Raw genomic sequence first — 22,570 nt, 5'->3', positions numbered from 1 at the left:
TCTACCTCAGTTCCTATAATACATCTATAATACACTGTGTACACAAAATAGTTACACTCAGGACCTAAAATATCTCCATTGAAACCCATTAAAACTGCCATATTTGATCCCAGTGCCATTAAAGCATAAAATCATGAATTCTATGATATTATATGATATTATACTTTCATTCCGGAGCCCTGGCTTCAAATTTACATTTTTTATATTTTCCACCAGATGGCAACATTTTTCTCATGTTTAGCCTATGGAGCAAATACATGCTTTTCCCCTATTCTCTGTTTGCTGTATTATAGAGCACTGCAGGCCAATTGAATAAATGATACAGCTAAACTTGTGTGGATGTGTTGGTATGGATGTCAGAGTGTGTTTTGTATGTGTGTATTGAGAAATGTGTGTGTGTGTGTGTGTGTGTGTGTGTGTGTGTGTGTGTGTGTGTGTGTGTGTGTGTGTGTGTGTGTGTGTGTGTGTGTGTGTGTGTGTGTGTGTGTGTGTGTGTGTGTGTGTGTGTAGAGTAGCGGTTTTAACCACCACGCAAAGCACGCAATTGCGTAGGGCCCCGGATGTTGGGGGGCCCCCACACAGGTAGGCAAAAACCGCTTGAGGGGTGACATGTCGTTCTGGGTACACGCATGAATACGCTGTTGTCAGCGCTCTTAGAGTGGTTCACGTTAGAGGTAGGCCGGGTTCGGGTTTGTAATTTACCCGATAACTAAAGATTAATAACTTGTTTCGCCCATTAGTTAGGGGCCGTTTTTGCGTGGGTCTGCTCTGATTTTCTGTTGTTTTTCTATGTAAACACACTGGACGAACATCCTTGACTGCTGCACCGCGTCTCACTGTTTCTTCAGTGTCTCACACAAGACCGGCACCTTTTTAGACACTGTGTCAAGTTAAAAATAACTTCAGGTCTCAAAAACACACGTCGAGACACCTGCGTTCTGTTTCATTCATTGCGCTGCATCTAGACTGTTTTTAGCGCAGGTGTCACAATGATTTAACGATTGCAAAGAGGTGACTGTTACAATGTTTAACATTATTCCAGATTATTCTGCATCAAGCAGAGTTTCAGCGCTTGATAAACGGCAAGGTTTTTTTTCCTTCTGCTCTAATGTGGCTGATTACTGTTATGAATGTTGACTACGATGCTTTCATTAATTACAGCATTTTGCAACATGGTGAACAATACACTGCAGCGTCAGAAAATAAGCTCCAGGTGAAAGTAAATAAGACTAATATTGTATACAACAAATCATCAAAGTAAAAATAATAATACTGTATCATCCTGTATTATAATGAAAAACTGGACAACAATTAATAATTATTAGGTTATAATAATAATAATAAATAACAACCGAATTCCAAAATGTTAGTGAGTGAAGTTTTGCACACCCTGTTCATAAAAAGTGTTTTGTAAAAATATATGTAGGTAAATATATATATATATATATTTTATCACTGTAATGTCGAAAAAACTGGAAAACATGCATTAATTATCTTGAACTAAAATTTTATTTCATTAAGCATTTTGAATGTACTTGGCTACAACGGCTGATAGGATTAATTTAAAATTATGATTTAAAATCAATTTAATGTACTTTTTAAAGTAACATTTTCGAAATGGGGCCCCGGGTTGGTTGGTCGGTTGTTTGGGGCCTCTGAAATCATAAACCCGCCCCTGTGTGTGTATGTAAAAAACAACAGTGGCGTTATGTAAACAAACTGGCACTTAAAGGGTTAAAATCCTGAAAATAAATGAATATTTGGTAGTTATGATCAGGAATGATGTTGGTTAAAAAATTTACTCATTGAAAGTGGAAAATAATATTAATATATAATATTATGGCAGTTTTGTGACGTGGACATTTTTGTCCTTTAAGGACCTCTGAGTAACTTTAAATTGATGCACACGGGTTAATGAGTTTATTGGTAGTAAACACTGAATTGTAAACACTGATAACTAACTGCGTTTGTTGTTATTAGAACAGATGGTTTCAGAAGGAAGTTCCCGCGCATGCGCACTGCTCCTGCATATGAGCGACTGAGAGGAAAAAACAGCCCTTATCTGTAAAGAAAGGCTCAAAAGTTCACTCCTTTCGCACCAAATTCTTCCTACGACTCACTCAGATCATATGTTTTACCGTGTTTCTCTGTCTGTGACGCGGAGGGTCTAAAAGGTTTGTGAAATTGTTATTTTTTTCCTTTTATTTGAAGCACCGCTTTGCGCACGGACACAAAGACAGACAGCTTAACTGGTTTTCTCCTCTTTACACAATCATTATCTGCTGCTCATGGGACAAACACATCGGATCCGTGCGGGGTTCGGGAGATGGATCTGTGTTTGTCGGCTCTTTGTTATGGTTGTGTCTGTTGTTTGGGCCGTGCGTGAACTGTAGGCCAGACGAGACGAGTCCTGGTCGGGTAACTTGGTTTCCTTCATTCTCTTTGATCGTTTCCGCATCATTTGCACAGCGAGCGGATCTAACGGAAAGTGCTCGGAGCTCGTATTAAATACTTGTTCTGATTTGGTAAGAAACACGCTCATCGATTCGTAGCATAAACTTGAGACGGATGGGACTGACTTTCAGCGCATTAACTGCTTGATGTTTAAAGAAAGTTCACTTGTTTTGCGGCTGATTTGGTTTTAGGACGCGCCCCGTAAATTACTTTAAAGCACGTGAATTCGATCGCACGTGTCGCGCCGCTCTACGCTGATTGTATCGCGACGCGATGTGGGAAATAAACGCGTCTGTCGCTCTTGTTACACCCCAGAATTTAACAAAAAGTTAAATAAATGTTACTAATTTAATATTCATGCATTTCGCTCAAAACCTTTCTGCCGTAATGATAATCTAGTTAACTTGCATAAACGCTCTACATGATATTTTAGAATGTTTTATAGAGTTATTAAGATCCACATTGTTTCAAGTTTTCTGATGTTTTGCAACATTTTGAGGTTGTTCTAGACTGTTATAGGAAGTTTCTGTTATTAATGGACTTAAGACTATGTTATCGAGTATGGATTTAATGATGATCATATGTATTATGCATTTCTGATAGCACTTCAACCTGTGTGAGTGAGTGTGTGAGTGAGTGTGTGTGTGGGTGAGTGAGTGTGTCTGTGAGTGAGTGAGTGAGTGTGTCTGTGGGTGAGTGAGTGAGTGTGTCTGTGGGTGAGTGAGTGAGTGTGTCTGTGGGTGAGTGAGTGAGTGTGTCTGTGGGTGAGTGAGTGAGTGTGTCTGTGGGTGAGTGAGTGAGTGTGTCTGTGGGTGAGTGAGTGTGTCTGTGTGTGTGTGTGTGAGTGTCAGTGTGTGTGAGTGAGTGTCAGTGTGTGAGTGAGTGTCAGTGTGTGAGTGAGTGAGTGAGTGTGTCTGTGTGTGAGTGAGTGTGTCTGTGTGTGAGTGAGTGAGTGAGTGAGTGTGTCTGTGTGAGTGAGTGTGTGTGCGTGTGTGAGTGAGTGAGTGTGTGTGTGAGTGAGTGTGTGTGTCTGTCTGTGTGTGAGTGAGTGAGTGTGTGTCTGTGAGTGTGTCTGTGTGTGTGAGTGAGTGAGTGTGTGTGTGTGTGAGTGAGTGAGTGAGTGTGTGTGTGTGTGTCTGAGTGAGTGAGTGTGTCTGTGTGTGTGTGTGTCTGTGTGTGTGTGTGAGTGTCAGTGTGTGAGTGAGTGTCAGTGTGTGAGTGAGTGTCAGTGTGTGTGTGAGTGTCAGTGTGTGAGTGAGTGTCAGTGTGTGAGTGAGTGAGTGAGTGTGTCTGTGTGTGAGTGAGTGTGTCTGTGTGTGAGTGAGTGTGTCTGTGTGAGTGAGTGTGTGTGCGTGTGTGAGTGAGTGTGTGTGTGAGTGAGTGTGTGTGTCTGTCTGTGTGTGAGTGAGTGAGTGTGTGTCTGTGAGTGTGTCTGTGTGTGTGAGTGAGTGAGTGTGTCTGTGTGTGTGTGAGTGTGTGTGTCTGTGTGTGAGTGAGTGTGTGTGTCTGTGTGTGTGTGAGTGAGTGTGTCTGTGTGTGAGTGAGTGTGTCTGTGTGTGAGTGAGTGAGTGAGTGAGTGTGTCTGTGTGTGAGTGAGTGAGTGAGTGTGTCTGTGTGAGTGAGTGTGTGTGTGAGTGAGTGTGTGTGTGCGTGTGTGAGTGAGTGAGTGTGTGTGTGAGTGAGTGTGTGTCTGTGAGTGTGTCTGTGTGTGTGAGTGAGTGAGTGTGTCTGTGTGTGTGTGAGTGTGTGTGTGTGTGTGTCTGTGTGTGAGTGAGTGAGTGTGTGTGTCTGTGTGTGAGTGAGTGAGTGTGTGTCTGTCTGTGTGTGAGTGAGTGTGTGTCTGTGAGTGTGTCTGTGTGTGTGAGTGAGTGAGTGTGTCTGTGTGTGTGTGAGTGAGTGAGTGAGTGTGTGTGTGTGTGTCTGTGTGTGAGTGAGTGAGTGTGTGTCTGTCTGTGTGTGAGTGAGTGAGTGTGTGTCTGTGAGTGTATGTCTGTCTGTGTGTGTCTGTGTGTGAGTGAGTGAGTGTGTGTGTCTGTGTGTGAGTGAGTGTGTGTCTGTGTGTGTGTGAGTGAGTGTATGTCTGTCTGTGTCTGTGAGTGAGTGTGTGTGTGTGTGTCTGTGAGTGAGTGTGTGTGTGTCTGTGAGTGTATGTCTGTCTCTGTGTGTGTGTGTGTGTGTGTGTGTGTGTGTGTGTGTGTGTGTGTGTGTCTGTGAGTGAGTGAGTGAGTGTGTGTGTCTGTGAGTGTGTGTCTGTCTGTGTGAGAGAGTGTGTGTCTGTCTGTGTGAGAGAGTGTGTGTCTGTCTGTGTGAGAGAGAGTGTGTCTGTGTGAGAGAGAGTGTGTCTGTGTGAGAGAGAGTGTGTCTGTGTCTGTGTGTGAGTGTGTTTACATCTGGAAGACATATTTTAACGTTGTTTGCTCATCTGCAATACATCTATAAGACGTTTCCTATCGGATGTCAATAAGACATTCAGCAGTTGTCTCGGAGATGTTTGTGTGCCATCTGCTTCTAAAGGGACAGTTCACCCAAAAATGAAAATTCTCTCATTTACTCACCCTCATGCCAACCCAGATGTGTATGACTGACTTTTTTTCTGCTGAACACAAATGAAGATTTTTACAAGAATATCTCTGCTCTGTAGGTCCATACAATGCAAGTGAATGGCGACCAGAACTTTGAAGCCCCAAAAAGCACATAAAGGCAGCATAAAAGTAATCCATAAGACTCCAGTGGTCAAATCCATGTCTTCAGAAGTGATATGATAGGTGTGGGTGAGAAACAGTTATTTAACTCCTTTTTTTTTTTTTTTTTTTAACTATAAATTAGCACTTTTACTTCCACATTCCTCTTCATTTGTTTTTGTTGATTCACATTCTCAGAGCATATCGCCACCTACTGGGCAGAAGGAGAATTTATAGTATAGTAAAAAAGACTTAAATATTGATCTGTTTCTCACCAACACCTATCATATGACTTCTGAAGACATGGATTACTTTATGCTGCCTTTATGTGATTTTTTGAGCTTTAAAGTTCTGGTCACCATTCACTTGTACTGCATGAACCTACAGAGCAAAGAAAGAAAATCATACATCTGGAATGACATGAGGGTGAGTAAATGAGAGAATTTTTATTTTTCGGTGAAGTATTTTTTTTAATTAGAAGGAACTCAATGGGACATTTGTCCTCAGTTCTCACACACGAGGAAAACAAGAATTTGTGTTGGTGTACAGGCACATAGACAAAAAGAAGGATAACTAAAGTAGACATCTAGACAGAGCAAATGTTTAAAAAGCAAGTCTGAAAGTTCTTGAACTTTTTATTTTATGCATATCGTGATGTGATCATCATTGTTCCTGTTCTCAAACATCCCAAATGCCCTTTGCACTATTTGCTGTGTGCTGCATTGATGTGGGGGTTGCACACTTCAGCTTTTGGATGATAGAACTTTCCCAAACACAACTCGCGTGTTCATCGAAACCTAAATCTCATTCACCCTACTTGGAGAATTTGAATCCCCATATCAGCATTATGATGTACAGTTAAAATGCTGTTGATCTTGCCAGGGTTCATTGAGTCTCTTCTGAGAGTGGCATCCCACAGAAATACCCTCGTCTGCCAAGAGCTCCATTCTGGAAGGTTCCTGAAACTTTCACATGTGACATTCAGCAGTCATAGTGAGGTGAGTGTTTATGTTTGGTCTGTTGGTGGGATAAATGAAGACTTGATGATATCTGTGAAGCTGTGTTTACATCGTGTAAGAATGACTGTATTATGAGATGATGACGCTCAGAGCCGTTCACAATGTCTAACTTTGCTGTTGATGTTTATTGTATGTATTTGGATCATCAAAACTGCTTGCAAGAAATTATTAAATTAAGACATTATCAGTAGTAAATAATGGGAAATATCAAGCAGAAATATGTAGACGTAGCTAACTACGATTTACTGCCAAACCGCTAGTTTGGTTGTTTTTACATGACAAGCGAGAAAGTTGGAGCTTATGGAAAATTTCCGACTTATAATTACAAGTTTTATAAAGACTTGACTGGGTTTACAATTTGTAATGACTGTAATAGAGCTGTTCAGGTTTTAGTGTATAAACCCGGAAGAGAATTAGCATTTTCGAGCCATGGGTTCTTTCTGGATTTTCCTATGTATTTATGAGTAAAATAAAGTCCTGTGTTACTTTAAGACACTTGCACATTTTGCTCTACAACATAAATTACACACAGTCACAGTCATACCCCAAATGTAAATTTTGAAGGCACGTGTTTTTTAAAAGGTATGTTGCTAACGAGTTGCTAGATAAGGACTTCAACGGTTTTCTGTTTTGTCAGGCACGTTCACTCACATGATTGTGGTTGTTGTAGTCCTTATTTAGCTACTTGTTAGCAACATGCATTATTTAAAAACACAGCGACTTCAAAATTCACGTTTGAGGTATGAATGTGTGTAGAACAAACAGGTTCCAGATTAAAATTGCAAAGGGTGCTTCTGAAAATAGCGGTGATGCACTGTATAAAGTGGAGGCGTAATGTATTGAAATAAAAATCAGATTACAGGGATGCAAACTCCTCACCTGTCGGTGAAATTCGCTGCTTTAAAACCAAAAATTGTCATTTTTGTGATTCGCGCAGATCCAAAGAGTTTTTGTTTTGAGGGGGGGCCTCGGACTCCCCCGTGATTGATTACAGCAGCGGCCAATCGCGTACTTGGCTTCAGCAGTTTGTGCACGGTGATTCTGTGTCCCACAGGAATGCAGCGTGAAGGGCTCCGAAGAAGCATTTTCTGCTTTCTTGCATGGTAAACTCATAAAATTGCCCCTCCGTGACGCATTCTGCAACGCTTGTCTTGTGGAGGGCAAAGCAGCGCTTGGCGCTGCCATTGAGCAGAGCGGTGACACCTCGATGCAAGTCATGTGAAAGGCGCTTTACAATGATGAAAGGACATTATTGAAACTCATTATTATTAGGCTATTATTGTTGTCTTTTCTGATAAGTCATGCTCAGCAGTTTAAATACTGTAGTAAAATGATAGATCTGCTTTGTTCTTATGATTCTTAAACATTCTACTGAAGTCAGTAGATTTGTAGACATGCAAATTTTAATAAAGGAGAAGGTTAGTACATTATTGAAACTCAATATTATTAGACTATTATTGTTGTCTTTTTTGATAAACTCATGGTCAGCAAGTGTGAAACAGAAGCAAACAACACCAAAATACCCTTTATTTTTGCAGCTAATTCTGCACAATTGTGCAATTAATTTGGTGTACTTTTGGTAAATTTGGCTGGAATTGGTGCTTTTAGCTTTTTAAAAAATACATCTCCGGAAATCATGTTTGTGGGCCAGTGATTGCCTCACATTTTTCACCCCTCATGATTGTCAATATCAACCCTCTATGGACACGTTGGAGAAAGAACCTCTATTGGCTAGTACATTTTAGTTTTTACTTGCCAGACTTTTGACAACATGTTAGTGTAATGCAACTGAAAGCTAAAAATTATATTAAGAAAACCGAAAATGGGCATCGAAGTCAGAAGTTTACATACATCTTAGCCAAATACATTTAAACTAATTTTTTCACAATTCCTGACATTTAATCGTAGGAAACATTCCCTGTTTTAGGTCAGTTAGGATCACTACTTTATTAAATCTACAAGATCTCAAGTTTTGCAGCACTTTTGCCTTCTAACAGACGTCCAACAGACACATTACTGGTCTGTAGCCATGCTGTAAAACGGGGAATAGTTTAACCAAAATCAGAGTTGATGTTGTTAAATGCAATGCCATTGCCATTTCACGGTAGGGCTGGGCGATACATCGAATACCCATGATTTAATTATGATTATTTTGCTGACGATGTAAAATTCAACAATTTTGTGAATAACATCAAAATGGAGATATAATCATATGTGATTATTTTAATGCCAAAGGCTGCGATTAAAGACAGACATGGTCTGTGTGCGCTTCAGAATGAACCGGTGACACGCTGATCTGTGTATGTGCAGGCCGGCGGTGGCACGTTTTTTTAGCACAGTTCACCTGCATTGTGAAGAACTGCAGGTTCATGCATTTGCGCAATTACAAACTGAAACTATAAAGTTATTATACAAATCTACAAACGTGGAAGAGTACTGAGAGTTTGACCGGTTCACAAGAAGCAAAACTCAACTGTCAAATAAACATTGCATTTTCCGTTTCATAATAAAAGCTCCTGGTGAAGGTGAAATAAACATGACTGCACTTGCAATGTCAAAATAAAAACTTCAGTTTAGGAATTCAGATTGAATGCACTCTATGGTTGGCACTAGAGGTTGACCAGTAGTGGATTTCACTGATACTGATAATTGAGGTGGTGGAAAATGTAGATAACCGATTAATCGGCCGATATTTTTTTAAATCAATTTATAGCATGTTTAAACATTTTCTTAGTCTCTTTCCTTACTATCACGGCTACAGACATAGATGCTACAAGAGACCAAAATGAATAAAATCCCAGATGCATCTTACTGTTTAACCAAAATCCCAATAATAACCAGTAAAATTAAGATTTGGTGCATAACACAGGACTTTTAACTTTTAAAAAAGCCTGAACCACACCAGGGACTCTTATTTTGAAATGACGTAGACTTGGTTCCGTTACAGTGCTCTATATTTGTTTTGTTTTTTGGGGGGGGGATTTTTCTCCCCTTCTCTCCCCAATTTGGCATGCCCAATTCCCAATGCGCTCTAAGTCCTCGTGGTGGCATAGTGACTCGCCTCAATCCGGGTGGCGGAGGACGAATCTCAGTTGCCTCCGCGTCTGAGACCGTCAATTCGCGCATCTTATCACGTGACTCGTTGTGCATGACACCGCGGAGACTCACAGCATGTGGAGACTCATGCTACTCTCCGCGATCCACGCACAACTTACCACACGCCCCCATTGAGAGCGAGAACCACTAATCACGACCACGAGGAGGTTACCCCATGTGACTCTACCCTCCCTAGCAACCTGGCCAATTTGGTTGCTTAGGAGACCTGGCTGGAGTCACTCAGCACGCCCTGGATTCGGACTCTTGACTCCAGGTGTGGTAGTAAGCGTCTTTACTCGCTGAGCTACCCAGGCCCCCACAGTGCTCTATATTTAAGTATTTACCAAATTAATCTTTTTACAGCCTACATATTCATCAGATGAAGGGTAAAGAAATATGGATGAATATGGTCAATGGTTTTTATTTCACCCGCTGTTATACTGTAGAACTAAGCCGCTCTAACTGTAGAATCCTCCAGCGTCAGCCACAGATGAACACGGAGGTAAATAGCAACTACTGACACCGATTATCGGTAAAACAGATATATCGGTCTAACCTAGTTGGCACGTTGATATGTTTTGTCCGATAAACGTTCTCTATTCCAAGGTAAATACTTTTACAGTGATAGAGAACCCTTAGTTAAGCTGTATACATGATTAATGTGTGTTAACTCTGTGTTTGTTTAGGATGGGTTATTTAGAGTTCAGAATGTACTGTTAGTCATTGTTTCCTGTCACTCTGGCGGCTGTCTCCGAGCCTGATCCCAGGATGACATGAAGGAAAAATCCTGCTGATCTCTGAACACTAGGTATTATTTTACTATATACATTCTCACTGAGATCCTGTATGCTGCACTTTATTAGTGGTGCTTGCTAAGTGTTAATGTAATAAGCATTAGTGTAAATGTACATAGCAATGTCCTAATCTGAACACCATAGCAATGCACTTAGCGTTGTGACAGTGAGTTTTGCACTCGCATGTGTTCAGAAAATAGAAGCATGTTTGTAGAGTTATAATGGGCTGTATATACAACACATCACATTTAAACACATTTGTGAGAGCTGCCTTGTGATTGTAATCACTTCCCATATTGGGAATCATTCACTTGGCCAACCGGTTGATTACAGTCAATGTTTTGACTACAGCTGCATAGTTTTGTCTTGATTTTGTGTGTAGGCCGAGCAGTGAGCTACATCAGGGACGTGGACGGGTGAAAAGCAGGCCATGTCACGGGTTCCCACACCCCCTCCCCCTGGGGAAATGACATCAGGACCTGTGGCAGAGAGCTGGTGTTATACACAGGTGAGAGGGACAGAATAAAACAAACTGCTCTAGTTTATAATGCTTTCTGTTTTCAAGAGTCACAAATGTCCCTCTGGGATTTCTACGGCAGGTAAAAGTGGTGAAGTTTTCTTACATGTGGACCATAAACAACTTCAGCTTTTGTCGGGAGGAGATGGGAGAAGTCGTAAGGAGCTCGACCTTCTCTTCTGGCCCCAATGACAAGATGAAATGGTTTGTTTCACCGAGTGTTATTGAAAGCTCTCAAGTGGCCCCTTAATTCCTCAAGGACCACCACCTTCTTGGAGCAGCACACAAATCGAGGCTCGAAATGTCCAAATATCAACCACAGTAGCTCATGTTGATTTAGGTCATTTGGACAAAAGATTACTCCCAAAATGTCTTTACTGTTTCCTCTCTCTCTCTTTCTGTGTAGGTGTTTGAGAGTGAACCCAAAGGGTCTGGATGATGAGAGTAAAGATTATCTCTCTCTCTACTTACTGCTTGTCAGTTGCCCAAAAAGTGAAGTGAGATCAAAGTTCAAGTTTTCCTTACTGAACGCCAAAAGAGAAGAAACTAAAGCCATGGGTAGGGGTTTTCTGGACAATTGAGCTTGACTCTGATTGGAGGGTGTTGTGAAAACAACATGTCTTTATGCTTCTGTTTTCTCCCCACACTGTAGAAAGCCAAAGAGCTTACCGCTTCGTCCAGGGGAAGGACTGGGGCTTCAAGAAGTTCATCAGGCGAGATTTTTTACTAGATGAAGCAAATGGACTTCTTCCAGATGACAAGCTCACTTTGTTTTGTGAGGTAACGTGACATCTGTGTATTTGTCTTAAAATACTTGTCTTAACCTCCTGAGACCTGAGCTTGACTGCTGTGTTAATTCCCATTTCCCTTTTTGATTTGTAACTAGTAGCACTTAATAAACATGCAACAACAAAAAATTCAGGACCAAATAGTTTTCCTAAAAATGTTTGTCCACTTATGTGGACAGCGGGACTAAGTTGTGAAATTTTAAATAATACTAAGCTATAGAAATTCAAATAGTTTATTATGTTTGCAGCAGTGTTGATTATTCATGTGTTTGAGATGTTACAGACATTACATCAGAAATTATCATAATTAATTCTGATTCAAAGTAATGTCCAGCATCATCCAATCACTGTCAATCATGTTAAAATAAAATGATACATTATAAATTCTGAATCTATGTACTGATTATCATTGTCACATGTCTGTCAAACATGTTGAGTGATCCAAACATCATCTGCAGCCTGAAACTGAACTTTTGATCAGATTTTAGGAGTGAATGCACTTAACTGCATAGAGAGCTATAGGATGCTCCCTTGCTCACTATTTAGTGAATGACTTAACCTCCAGTGTGCTGTCTGTCTGCATTGGTCTCAGAACAGTTAGAAATGCACCTTATTTTCATCCTAACTCCATATAAAGCCTCAAAGCAAATTTCTTTTAGCTTTTAGATGAACTCATTGATTCTCAATGTGATAATACACAGTGAATATTGGATATTTTAACTGAAACTGAGCGTGCAGTCCACAAATGTGGTCATTGTGTTTAACAGCGTGGCGTTTCGCGTTAAATTGCTCAAATTTTACAAATGGCATATTGGATGAAACTAGAGACTCTAATCTTTTGACTCAAACAGGTTTCATTGTAAAAACTTAATTAGGTTTATTACCAGATGTAGTTTTGTTGGTGTTACTCCCAAAGACAAACTCCGCTGTGATCTGCGCCATGTTGTTTTGTCATATGACACCATATGTCAAAAGTTTAACCCTTTACTGACAGCACAGAGTCTCCTGAACTGAGATCAGTTGGTTTAAATTAATCTTAAATATGCGTTGCATATAGCGAAGCCAAAATACAACGTCCACGCCTGTGGATGCGGGGTCACATAAGGTTAAGATAACACAAGAACCACAACACAACCTATCAAAGACTATTACTATAGTTGTATCACTAGAACCATTGCTCATACTTCGGAATATAGGTTTATAATATTGAGTGTGTAAGTGGTCCTGCAGCGTTTGTGCTTCAGACATGAATGATCCCTCAAATCATGTGTCTTGTTGAGGAGAGGTGTGCTGTTACTTTACTAGAGGTCTGCACGGGCCTTACAATCAAACCTGATCCCGACCCGAAACCATGTGACTCGACCCGATTGGTGCCATTTAAGCCCAAAATCCCTCACTCTCATGGTAATTTCTTTTCTAAGAAAAAAGGCTGTATTTTGTGCAAGCATTGTTACATCATAACAGTATTGTTACAGTAACCCTACACAGTTTTAACAAGGCATGGCGGCCCCTTACCACATTACAGCAGAAGGAAAAACTACATTTTCTTCCCATTTATCAAATGTCGAAACTTTGCTTGGTGCAGAACAATCTGGAATAATATGAAACAATGTAACAGTCCCAGATTGAGGCGAATCACTACGCCACCATGAGGACTTAAAAGCGCATTGGGAATTGGGCATTCCAAATTGGGTGAAAAAGGGGAAAAATGCAAAAAAAAAATTTTTTTCAGAACATTTAATCTTTGTGACAGCTGTGCTAAAAACAAGCTAGACGCAGTGCAGCGAATTAACCGAACACAGGTGTCTCAACATGTGTTTTTGAAACTGGGAAGTTATTTTTTTATGTTTTGTTTTTTGTTGTTGAATTTTTCCCCTTTTTCACCCAATTTGGAATGCCCAATTCCCAATGCGCTTTTAAGTCCTCATGGTGGCGTAGTGATTCGCCTCAATCCGGGTGGCGGAGGATGAATCCCAGCTGCCTCCGCATCTGAGACCGCCAACCCGCGCATCTTATCACGTGGCTTGTTGAGCATGTTACCACGGAGACATAGTGCATGTGGAGGCTTCACGCCATCCACCGCGGCATCCACGCACAACTCACCACGCGCGCCACTGAGAACAAACCACATTATAGTGACCACGAGGAGGTTACCCCATGTGACTCTACCTGCCCTAGCAACCGGGCCAATTTGTTTCTTAGCAGACCTGGCTGGAGTCACTTAGGACACCCTGGGATTTGAACTAGTGAACTCCAGGGGTGCTAGCCAGCGTCTTTTACCACTGAGTTACCCAGGTCCCCGGGAAGTTATTTTTAACTTGACACATGTCTAAAAGATGTGCTGGTCCTTCGTGAGATCCTGAAGAAACAGCGAGACGCAGTGCAACAGTCAAAGACGTCCGTCTAGTATCCATTTATGTAGGAAAACAAACAGAGCAGATGTGCGCAAAAACAGGATTGTTGTGAACGGCCCTTAAGTGTCTGTGAGTGAGTGCGAAACAAGTAAGGTAGGCCTGTTTATTTTTTCATTAATTACAAACCCGGACTTGACACGAACCCAAAGTCATACTTGGGAAAAACTGACCTGAACCCGAACCCGACCCAAAACTCGGGCACAATGGGATCCAGGTCAGGTTCGGGTCAGTTTTTGACTCTGTTGCAGACCTGTATATTTTACTAACAGATCACACTTACCATCTTCAGCTGCTGCAGGAAGATAAAACAGGAAAAAAATACAATAGCCATTTTTAGGGCTCAGAAAATCGTTGAGATTTGGGGTGGGCTCTTTTGATTTTGGCCAGTAATCATCCACTAAGAACACTCTAGTATTGTGGACTTGCACAGGCAAACATCACTCAAAGTCTAGTTGTATTTTAAGAAGTGTAATATTGTTTGTATGTATAGGTGAGTGTGGTCCAGGACTCGGTAAACATCTCTGGCCAGTCTAACACAAACATGCTGAAGGTTCCGGAGTGTCAACTCTCAGATGATCTGGGTAACCTGTGGGAAGGATCCAGGTTCACCGACTGCAGCTTGTTTGTGGGAGGGCAGGAGTTCAAAGCGCACAAATCCATACTGGCAGGTGAGCTCGGTCATCTGAACACAGGATTGGCTGTGTTTTTGGGCAGACTCAGATTTGTCCAAACTGCACAGACAATAGAGAATGTTCAGTGAAATGATGGTGTATGTGCTGTACATATTGATGAAACTGATGATCCATGTTTACTGTCGTGTGCTCAACTTGCTTTTTTGTTTGACAGCGAGGTCGCCAGTATTCAATGCCATGTTTGAACACAAAATGGAGGAGAGTAAAAAGGTGAGAGATAAGATCATCTGGAATTGAAGATTTCGTCTGACAACTGACTAGTCGATTAGTGGGGTCGACTACTAACATTAATATTTGGTTTTAATGGGAGATGCATTTCTTAATTGAGACGCCACTTCTCAGAGAGCGCTTTTGCATGATGATAACTTGCTGTGCTTAAAAATGAATAATAGTCAGCACAGTAATACCCTCCGTCACTTTAATGCTTTAGGTTTAATCCTTTTTATGTGCTGCTGTTACAGCAATCAAAGTGCCGCATCAGCAGTATATTACAAGACGATCACTCAGAAGTTAAATCCTCTGCTGTGAGTAATGTTACTGTATTTGTGAGTTGTTTAGAGAGATTAAAGTCTTTTGCAGAGTTTGTCTGACAAGTCAAGTCATTTCTATTTGTATAGCGCTTTTCACAACACACATCGTTTCAAACCAGCTTTACAGAAAATCATGCATTAACAGAAAATGAAACCGTAATATCTATAAAGTCTTAGTCATCATTGTGTAGTTTGATTAAATATGATTGTAATTTTTGTATATAAATAAATATATAATAATTGTATTATTGCTTGACTGCTTAACCTCTTAAACATTGGTGCATTTTTGGGCTGCCGCCAGGAATTTTCCACACTCAAATTTTGGTCTACCAAACTTTGGTCAAATTTTTTTCAGGACCCCCCAAATAAAACAGAGTTTAATGTTTACAATCTAATGATGAATAGAATTAAAAAAAATAATAATACTTTTGTTGTCTTAACTTTGTAAGAATGTAATTATGGTTCTGTTCACCCCGTCTCCCTCCAAATATTCTTATTTTATTCCACTAGATGGCAGGAAGTGCTAGATTTTTTTTTCCTCTCACCTTATACAGATCTGAAATGTAGGTGGCGCTCTAACACATTTTATCCCTCACAGATGTGCTCGTCCATAGACATTCAGTCTAATTTTCAGTTCAAGCACCACCCTCATTATTTCATTGAATATCTCGGCCTCTGAGTGGACTAGACGTTTAATCAAGATGTCATTAGAAAGCTGAGATCCTCCCCTTTGCGATTAATGTATAACATTTTATCATTAATAATCAAAAACATATTTCTGATGATTTGTTTAGTATGCTTTTTCTGCTGGACTGCTTATTTTATAAGATATAACATTAGATTAATCACATAAACAAGCTCAAAGACAATTAAAAAAAAATAGCAATTTTTTTTTCTTTTTTTGGATTTTTTTCCCCTTTTTCTCCCAATTTGGAATGCCCAATTCCCAATGTGCTTTTAAGTCCCCGTGGTGGCGTAGTGATTCGCCTCAGTCCGGGTGGCAGAGGACGAATCCCAGTTGCCTCTGCGTCTGAGACCGTCAACCCGTGCATCTTATCACGTGGCTTGTTGAGCGCGTTGCCACGGAGACATAGCGCGTGTGGAGGCTTCACGCCATCCACCGCGGCAACCACGCTCAACTCACCACGCGCCTCACCGAGAACGAACCACATTATAGCGACCATGAGGAGGTTACCCCATGTGACTCTACTCTCCCTAGCAACCAGGCCAATTTGGTTGCTTAGGAGACCTGGCTGGAGTCACTTGGCACACCCTGGGGTTCGAACTTGCGAACTCCAGGGGTGGTAGCCAACGTATTTTACCACTGAGCTACCCAGGCCCCCGAATTGCATACTATTTTTAAAAACACACAGCGCCTATAAATTGACATCACGGCTGAACAGCTCTTACTATTGCTCATACTTGCAGATAGAGATTTGAACAAACCCTAAACCTAATTATTAAACTTCAGCATGTGACATTGTGAACCCGTAATATTCCTTTGCATTGAAGGAAGGACTCGAGCCATATCTAGAGAGCAGACCACATTTTCTTCAGAACATGTTAACATTTATTCATTTTTATTTCCATAACCCTATTGCAGAACCGAGTAGACATCAGTGATGTGGAACCGGATGTGTTTAGGGAAATGATGGTATTTATTTACACTGGTAAAGCTCCTAACCTGGATAAAATGGCCGACAACCTGTTAGCTGCTGCAGACAAGGTAAAAGATTGTGCTTCTACCTGTGAAGGAAGAGTGCCTAGTTTTGTGTGCAACACTTCCTGTCATTGTTTGTTGGTCTTTCTCTTTAGTACGCTCTGGAAAGATTAAAGGTATTATGTGAAGAGGCTCTTTGTAACAGTTTGTCTGTAGAGAACGTGGCCGACATCCTCATTCTGGCCGACCTGCACGGCGCAGAGCAGCTCAAAGCACAAGCCATAGACTTCATTAATAGGCAAGTGCACACACTCTGTGCTTTTTCTTTGATTAATGAACTGACCGTGAACAGTAAGTACAGCACCTGCTAGCTACAGATTTGTCCTTTTCAAACACTGCAGTGCATTCAGCGAGAGCACCGTTCATTTTTTAATTGTGCTTTTCCTCCGCAGATGCAGTGTTCTCCGACAGTTGGGCTGTAAAGATGGAAAGAACTGGAATAGCAAGTATGTGTGCCAACATGTTACAGCCTCTCAGAATCCTGAGCTTCAGTTTGTGTCCTAATTGTGTGATTTAAATTATAGCTGTGCAACAACACTACCCCTCATTGCACTTCTTATTACTGAGTAGAAACGCATTAATACATTAGAGGTTTGACTAGATATTCAGTTGTATTGAAAATTCCTTTAAGCTCACATTTGGTGTGCTCTTGTTTACAAAAAAAAAAAAAAAAAAATACCCACAGAAGTTTCGTTGGTAACGCATAACCAGAAGTTCAGCCGTCTAAAGCTGTAGCAGGCATCGTCACTCGAACGATCGTTTAAACTTTAGTGGCTTGTTGCTTAATTACTTGCGCTGTAGAGGTTGTGCATTACAGTGATTTTACCACAAGTGAGTGGTAAGGATGTCCTGATACTGGTATACCTTTTAGAGCTCCTTGTCTCATACACAGAAAACACCATCATGAGCATCACACGCTCTGTTTGTAGCAGATGACAGTGAGCAGAGCACTAACTCACTTTGTAGCACGCAGCACATACAGACTACATGCTGTATTTATTTAAATAAAAAGCAGACTTTTGAGGTCTAATACTCGCATCGGGTCACATAGCAACCTGCTTTTTCGGAAGTGAGAAGCTACCATCAAAAACACACAGAAATGGAAAGGACTTTACTACAAAATAAAAGCTTCCGCCAAAATGAAAGCTGAAGTTAAATGGAAAACAGTACGTCAGAAATATATCACTACTGAATGTAATATTCACTGTAATACTACTAAAAATAATTATAATAATCAATAGTAATTGTATTATATTTAAGCAATATCTCAGATCTGTAATGCTCTGTTATGCAGCTCTTTTTGACAAAAATAACTCGTTATATTTCAGATTGTGCTCTGAGGTTCTGTATAAAAGCACTTCATTTGATAAAAATAATAAAATATGATGTTGAAAATTGTTCTATTTTCATTTGATTAAAGTTTTACAGAATTTATTTAGATACGATTTTGATGATAAAATTGAAATAAACTGTTGAAATGGAATAAAAAAAAAAAAAAAAAGAATATCGAAAAGCAAGTATCGCTAGTCGTACTCGTTCTCCAAAAAAGTTTATCGCAACATGCCTAGTAAGGGGTGACAGCGAGGCACGATATATAAAACCCTCTTAACTGAAGTAAAATCACCGTAAAGTGGCTTATTGCTTTTATAAAATGGCATTAACGGCAATATGATTAAAGACAAAGTTCAATAAATAGTTTGATTTATTAAAGGATTAGTTCACCCCAAAATGTAAATTCAGTCATTGTTTACTCACCCCTGTGTTGTTATAACCCTATATGACTTTCTTTCTTTTTCTCAACACAAAGGGAGAAATTGTGACACAATTTAGTGCTCAGTGATGTCATACAATGGCAGTTTATGGTGACCACCTCTTCAAGCTTCAAAAGAACACAAAAGTATAATTCAGAAGTCTAATAAATTATTCCATGAGACTCATGATTGTTATGAAAGCATACGATAAGATTTGATGAGAAACAAACTGAAATCTAATGTATTATTTACTGAAAATGTTCACTGACTGTTGATCTCCTGTGTGTGTTCATGATAGGACACGAGAGCAACAGTTCACGCAGCCCCCTCACGACATTGGGGCGTTCAAGAGAAAACTCGTTTGTTTATCTAAAAACAGGTCCTGCACAGCGATAGTGACAACAGAACACAACACATCTGCACACAAACAAGAGAACAGAACTTACTAAACATGTCTGAAGAGTTTGTAGTCCAAGAATTGATGCATTTCTATGCCCAGCCTTATTTTTTTTATTGGAGTACTCTGATATCAAACAGAAACCTAGAGGAGGCTACAGGCATCCACAATCACACTGTGTCCTAAACTGTGCGGGTAACTCTGTCCGCTGTAAACTGGCACCGGTCCAAAAACTTTCAAAAAAATAAGGCTGGGCATAGAAATGCATCAATTCTTGGACTACAAACTCTTCAGACATGTTTAGTAAGTTCTGTTCTCTGTTTTGTGTGCAGATGTGTTGTGTTCTGTTGTCACTATCACTATGGAGGACCTGTTTTTAGATAAACAAAAGGAGTTTTCTCTTGAACGCCCCAATGTTGCGAGGGGGCTGAGTGAACTGTTGCTCTCGTGTCCTATCATGAACGTGCACCGGAGATCAACGGTCAGTGAACATTTTCACTAAATAATACATTAGATTTCAGTTTGTTTCTCACCAAATCTTATCGTATGCTTTCATAACAATCATGAGTCTCATGGAATAATTTATTAGACTTCTGAATGATACTTTTGTGTTCTTTTGAAGCTTGAAAAGCTGGTCACCATAAACTGCCATTGTATGACATCACTGAGCACAACATTTCTTCACAATTTCTCCCTTTGTGTTCAGAAAAAGAGTCTTATGGGGTTATAACAACACAGGGGTGAATAAACAATGACTGAATTTTCATTTATGGATGAACTAATCCTTTTAATATTAACAATCAGAATTAACTATTCTTTTGCAAATTAATATTAATTTATTAACCTAACTGTAGTCTGTTGCAGAGCAATGCGGCGATGGCTTTGAATGTGACTCATCCAATCAGAATTGAGAGTTGGAGCTATCCATTTAATATCACATGTTTTTAGATGGAAGAATTAATATGTGCTTTGACAAATGTGAATAAAATATGGAGTTTCTGCTTTTAAAGGAATATTCCATGTTCAATACAAGTTAAGCTCAGTCAACAGCATTTGATTGCCACAAAAAATAATTTGATAACCCTGAAACGACCATAAAGACAACAATTTAGTAACTTTACACAAGTTTTAACAGAAGAATTAATGTAAGTGCATTTCTGGCTTTAAACCCTCCAAAAATCGACCCCATTCACTTTCATTGTAAGTGCCTCACTGGAACACACATTTGTGCTTTTTTTTAAAGAAAAGGAGGGACGAGTCGAAATAGTGTTGATTACCACAAAATTATCGATTGTACCTGGACTATTCCTTTTAATTAGTATGATGTCAGTGAATTAATGAAATCAGTGGGAAGTGTTTTGTGACGCATATCTTAAAAGGTTGCTCTGGTTTGTTTTTGCAGTCATGCAGCAGATATAATGGAGACTGCAGGTTGGAAGGTGATGATTCAGTCCCATCCTCACTTAGTGGCCGAGGCCTTCCGTGCTCTCGCATCGGCTCAGTGCCCCCCTTTTGGTCTGCCTAGGAAACGACTAAAACAGTCCTGACCTTTGCCCTCACAGACTGCATAGGACATAACGCATGAGGAGGCAACTTCCCTTCCCCATTTGGCCCCCTCTTCACTCGTCCGTCGCCCTCACCAGAGACACAGTGGAGGAGCTTGAATAAACCAGTGTTCTCAGCTAGATCCAGAGGAAGAAGAAATGGACTTCGCAGCGGTTGCCCTCATGCCTCGTCCAATGAGTCATTTGAAAAATGGCCTTAAAGCATCTGCCCCTTGGTTCCCTCGTGTCTCTCCTTGTAGCTATGTGCCTGCTGCGACTGATCCCAGACCTGTCTGGATTGCACTAGCTCCCACATAATGCAGTAGTTTTAACATGGTGGTGTTTAGGACCTTCTGTGTTACGTGTTCTCAACGGGGAAGGGTTGTGTTGGTCTGACATTTCAGAAAACCAAGTATACTCTCGTTAAACGTATAACCACACACACGCATCGGGTGCAGAGACTGACACTTTTTAAAGTGATGATGTTGCCCATATTGCTGGCAGAATGTCGCATTGTATGTTTGTCATCATTAAAATCGGTGCAAGTATTAACTGAGGTTGTGCTGTAGAATACTAGGTGAGATGTGATTCACATTAAGAGTATTAAAGATGTCGATATTTTGCACCAACTTAAACTAATTGGTAAAAATGAAGAATTATTTACCGTGCTGTTTACAGAATTTGTTTTCCCTTTTTCCCCCACACAGTTTTGACCTTTAGTTGAGTTTACTTTCCATGGTTACCATACGCGATGGAACAGGAGATTTCTTTGTGTTTGAAAAATGTATTGTGGTACAAAAGAACTTGCTTTGGAAATAAAATGGAGAAAAAAAGCAAATCTAAATTTATATATATATATAGTATATGTATGTCCATGGTTTTTGTGATTTTCAGCACACAAATGTACAGTTGACTAATGGTATAGGTCATGTCATTTTTTTCATCTCTAATGTTATTTGCTCTCAGGCCTTGATGTGATGTTTTCGAAAACATTATCATCTTTTAACCACTGATATCCTCAAATAATACACAAGTTTTAACAGAAGAATTGATGTTTGTGCTTATATTTTTATAAAAGCTTTACATTTCTGCCTTTAAACCCTCCAAAAATTGGCTCAAAATAAAGATAATTTACCATTACTTACTTGAATTTAATTTAATGTCTTCCATTCAGACCAAGTCAGTTTCATTGAGCCAACATAATTTAGTTGGATTAGGTACAATTAATTTAGTAGTATTAACTCCCACTTCAAACTCAATTCACTAAGATTTATTTAACACATTTTATGTTGGTCCAGTTTTATTTTATTAATCATTAGTATATGTTAAACAAGTGTAAGGACAGTGATAGCAACTGCTTAAAGAGCTAAACAGAGCTCGAATCAAGTTGAAAGTGACTGTCCATCCTTGAATTAAGCACAAGCGTCAGTCTTCACCTCATTGGTAACCCCCAAAACTCGGGCATAACAGACACTCTATTTAAATACCAATATAACACATTAAAGCTGAAATATATGCAGAGACAACTATAAGTATGCCATTCATTTTCTCAAAAACTGTAAACACTGTGTTTCTGTGGCGCTATGAAAATTGCTCAGTTTTGAGAGACCCACTTAGACCTGCCTCAACAACATTACCCAACCAATGGCGTGAGATTGGGGGCGGGACTATCACTTTGTTTGACCAATGGCAGACTGGGGCGTATTCTGTAAGAGATAAGAGATTACATACTTAAGCTTTAAAAACATTAACATTCACCTGGAGTCACAAGTTTGAATCCAGGGTGTGCTGAGTGACTCCAATTGGCCCGGTTGCTAGGGAGGGTGGAGTCACATGGGGTAACCTCCTCGTGGTCGCTATAATATGGTTCTCGCTCTCGGTGGGGCGCGTGGTGAGTTGTGCGTGGATGCCGTGGAGAATAGCGTGAAGCCTCCACATGTGCTACGTCTCCACGGTAAGGCGCTCAACAAGCCACGTGATAAAATGCACAGATTGACGGTCTCAGACACGGAGGCAACTGAGATTCGTCCTCCGCCACCCGGATTGAGGCGAGTCACTACACACATTGGGAATTGGGCATTCCAAATTGGGGAGAAACATTAACATTAAATCTCCTCCTATTCGCATCTTGCTCAAAAATTCATAAAATAATTTTTAACCATAGATGAATTTA

At 40.2% G+C, this 22,570-nt stretch overlaps 1 protein-coding gene across 4 annotated transcripts; it reads left to right on the top strand.

Annotated features, from left to right (window-relative positions):
• Positions 1–2,020: 2,020 nt before the first annotated feature.
• On the top strand, positions 2,021–21,537 carry spoplb (speckle type BTB/POZ protein like b). 4 transcript variants are annotated; one of them, XM_051672224.1, is made up of 14 exons: positions 2,021–2,174; positions 6,018–6,133; positions 9,937–10,058; positions 10,427–10,552; positions 10,644–10,765; positions 10,968–11,119; positions 11,214–11,341; positions 14,254–14,431; positions 14,610–14,665; positions 14,917–14,979; positions 16,589–16,711; positions 16,801–16,943; positions 17,098–17,151; positions 20,256–21,537. In XM_051672224.1, exons 4-14 carry the CDS (start codon positions 10,475–10,477, stop codon positions 20,398–20,400), a joined length of 1,242 nt encoding a protein of 413 aa, XP_051528184.1. In that variant the 5' UTR covers positions 2,021–2,174; positions 6,018–6,133; positions 9,937–10,058; positions 10,427–10,474; the 3' UTR covers positions 20,401–21,537. The 4 variants fall into 4 exon arrangements, with proteins under 4 accessions (XP_051528184.1, XP_051528188.1, XP_051528185.1 ...); XM_051672225.1 differs by lacking the exon at positions 2,021–2,174 and adding an exon at positions 2,219–2,418; XM_051672226.1 differs by lacking the exon at positions 2,021–2,174 and adding an exon at positions 2,507–2,525.
• Positions 21,538–22,570: the final 1,033 nt, after the last annotated feature.

This window comes from Myxocyprinus asiaticus, chromosome 35, assembly GCF_019703515.2.
Source record: "Myxocyprinus asiaticus isolate MX2 ecotype Aquarium Trade chromosome 35, UBuf_Myxa_2, whole genome shotgun sequence".
NCBI classification, from domain to species: Eukaryota; Metazoa; Chordata; class Actinopteri; order Cypriniformes; family Catostomidae; genus Myxocyprinus; species Myxocyprinus asiaticus.
The sequence above is the reverse complement of the archived record's forward strand: the minus strand, read 5'-3'. Positions and strand labels throughout refer to the sequence as shown.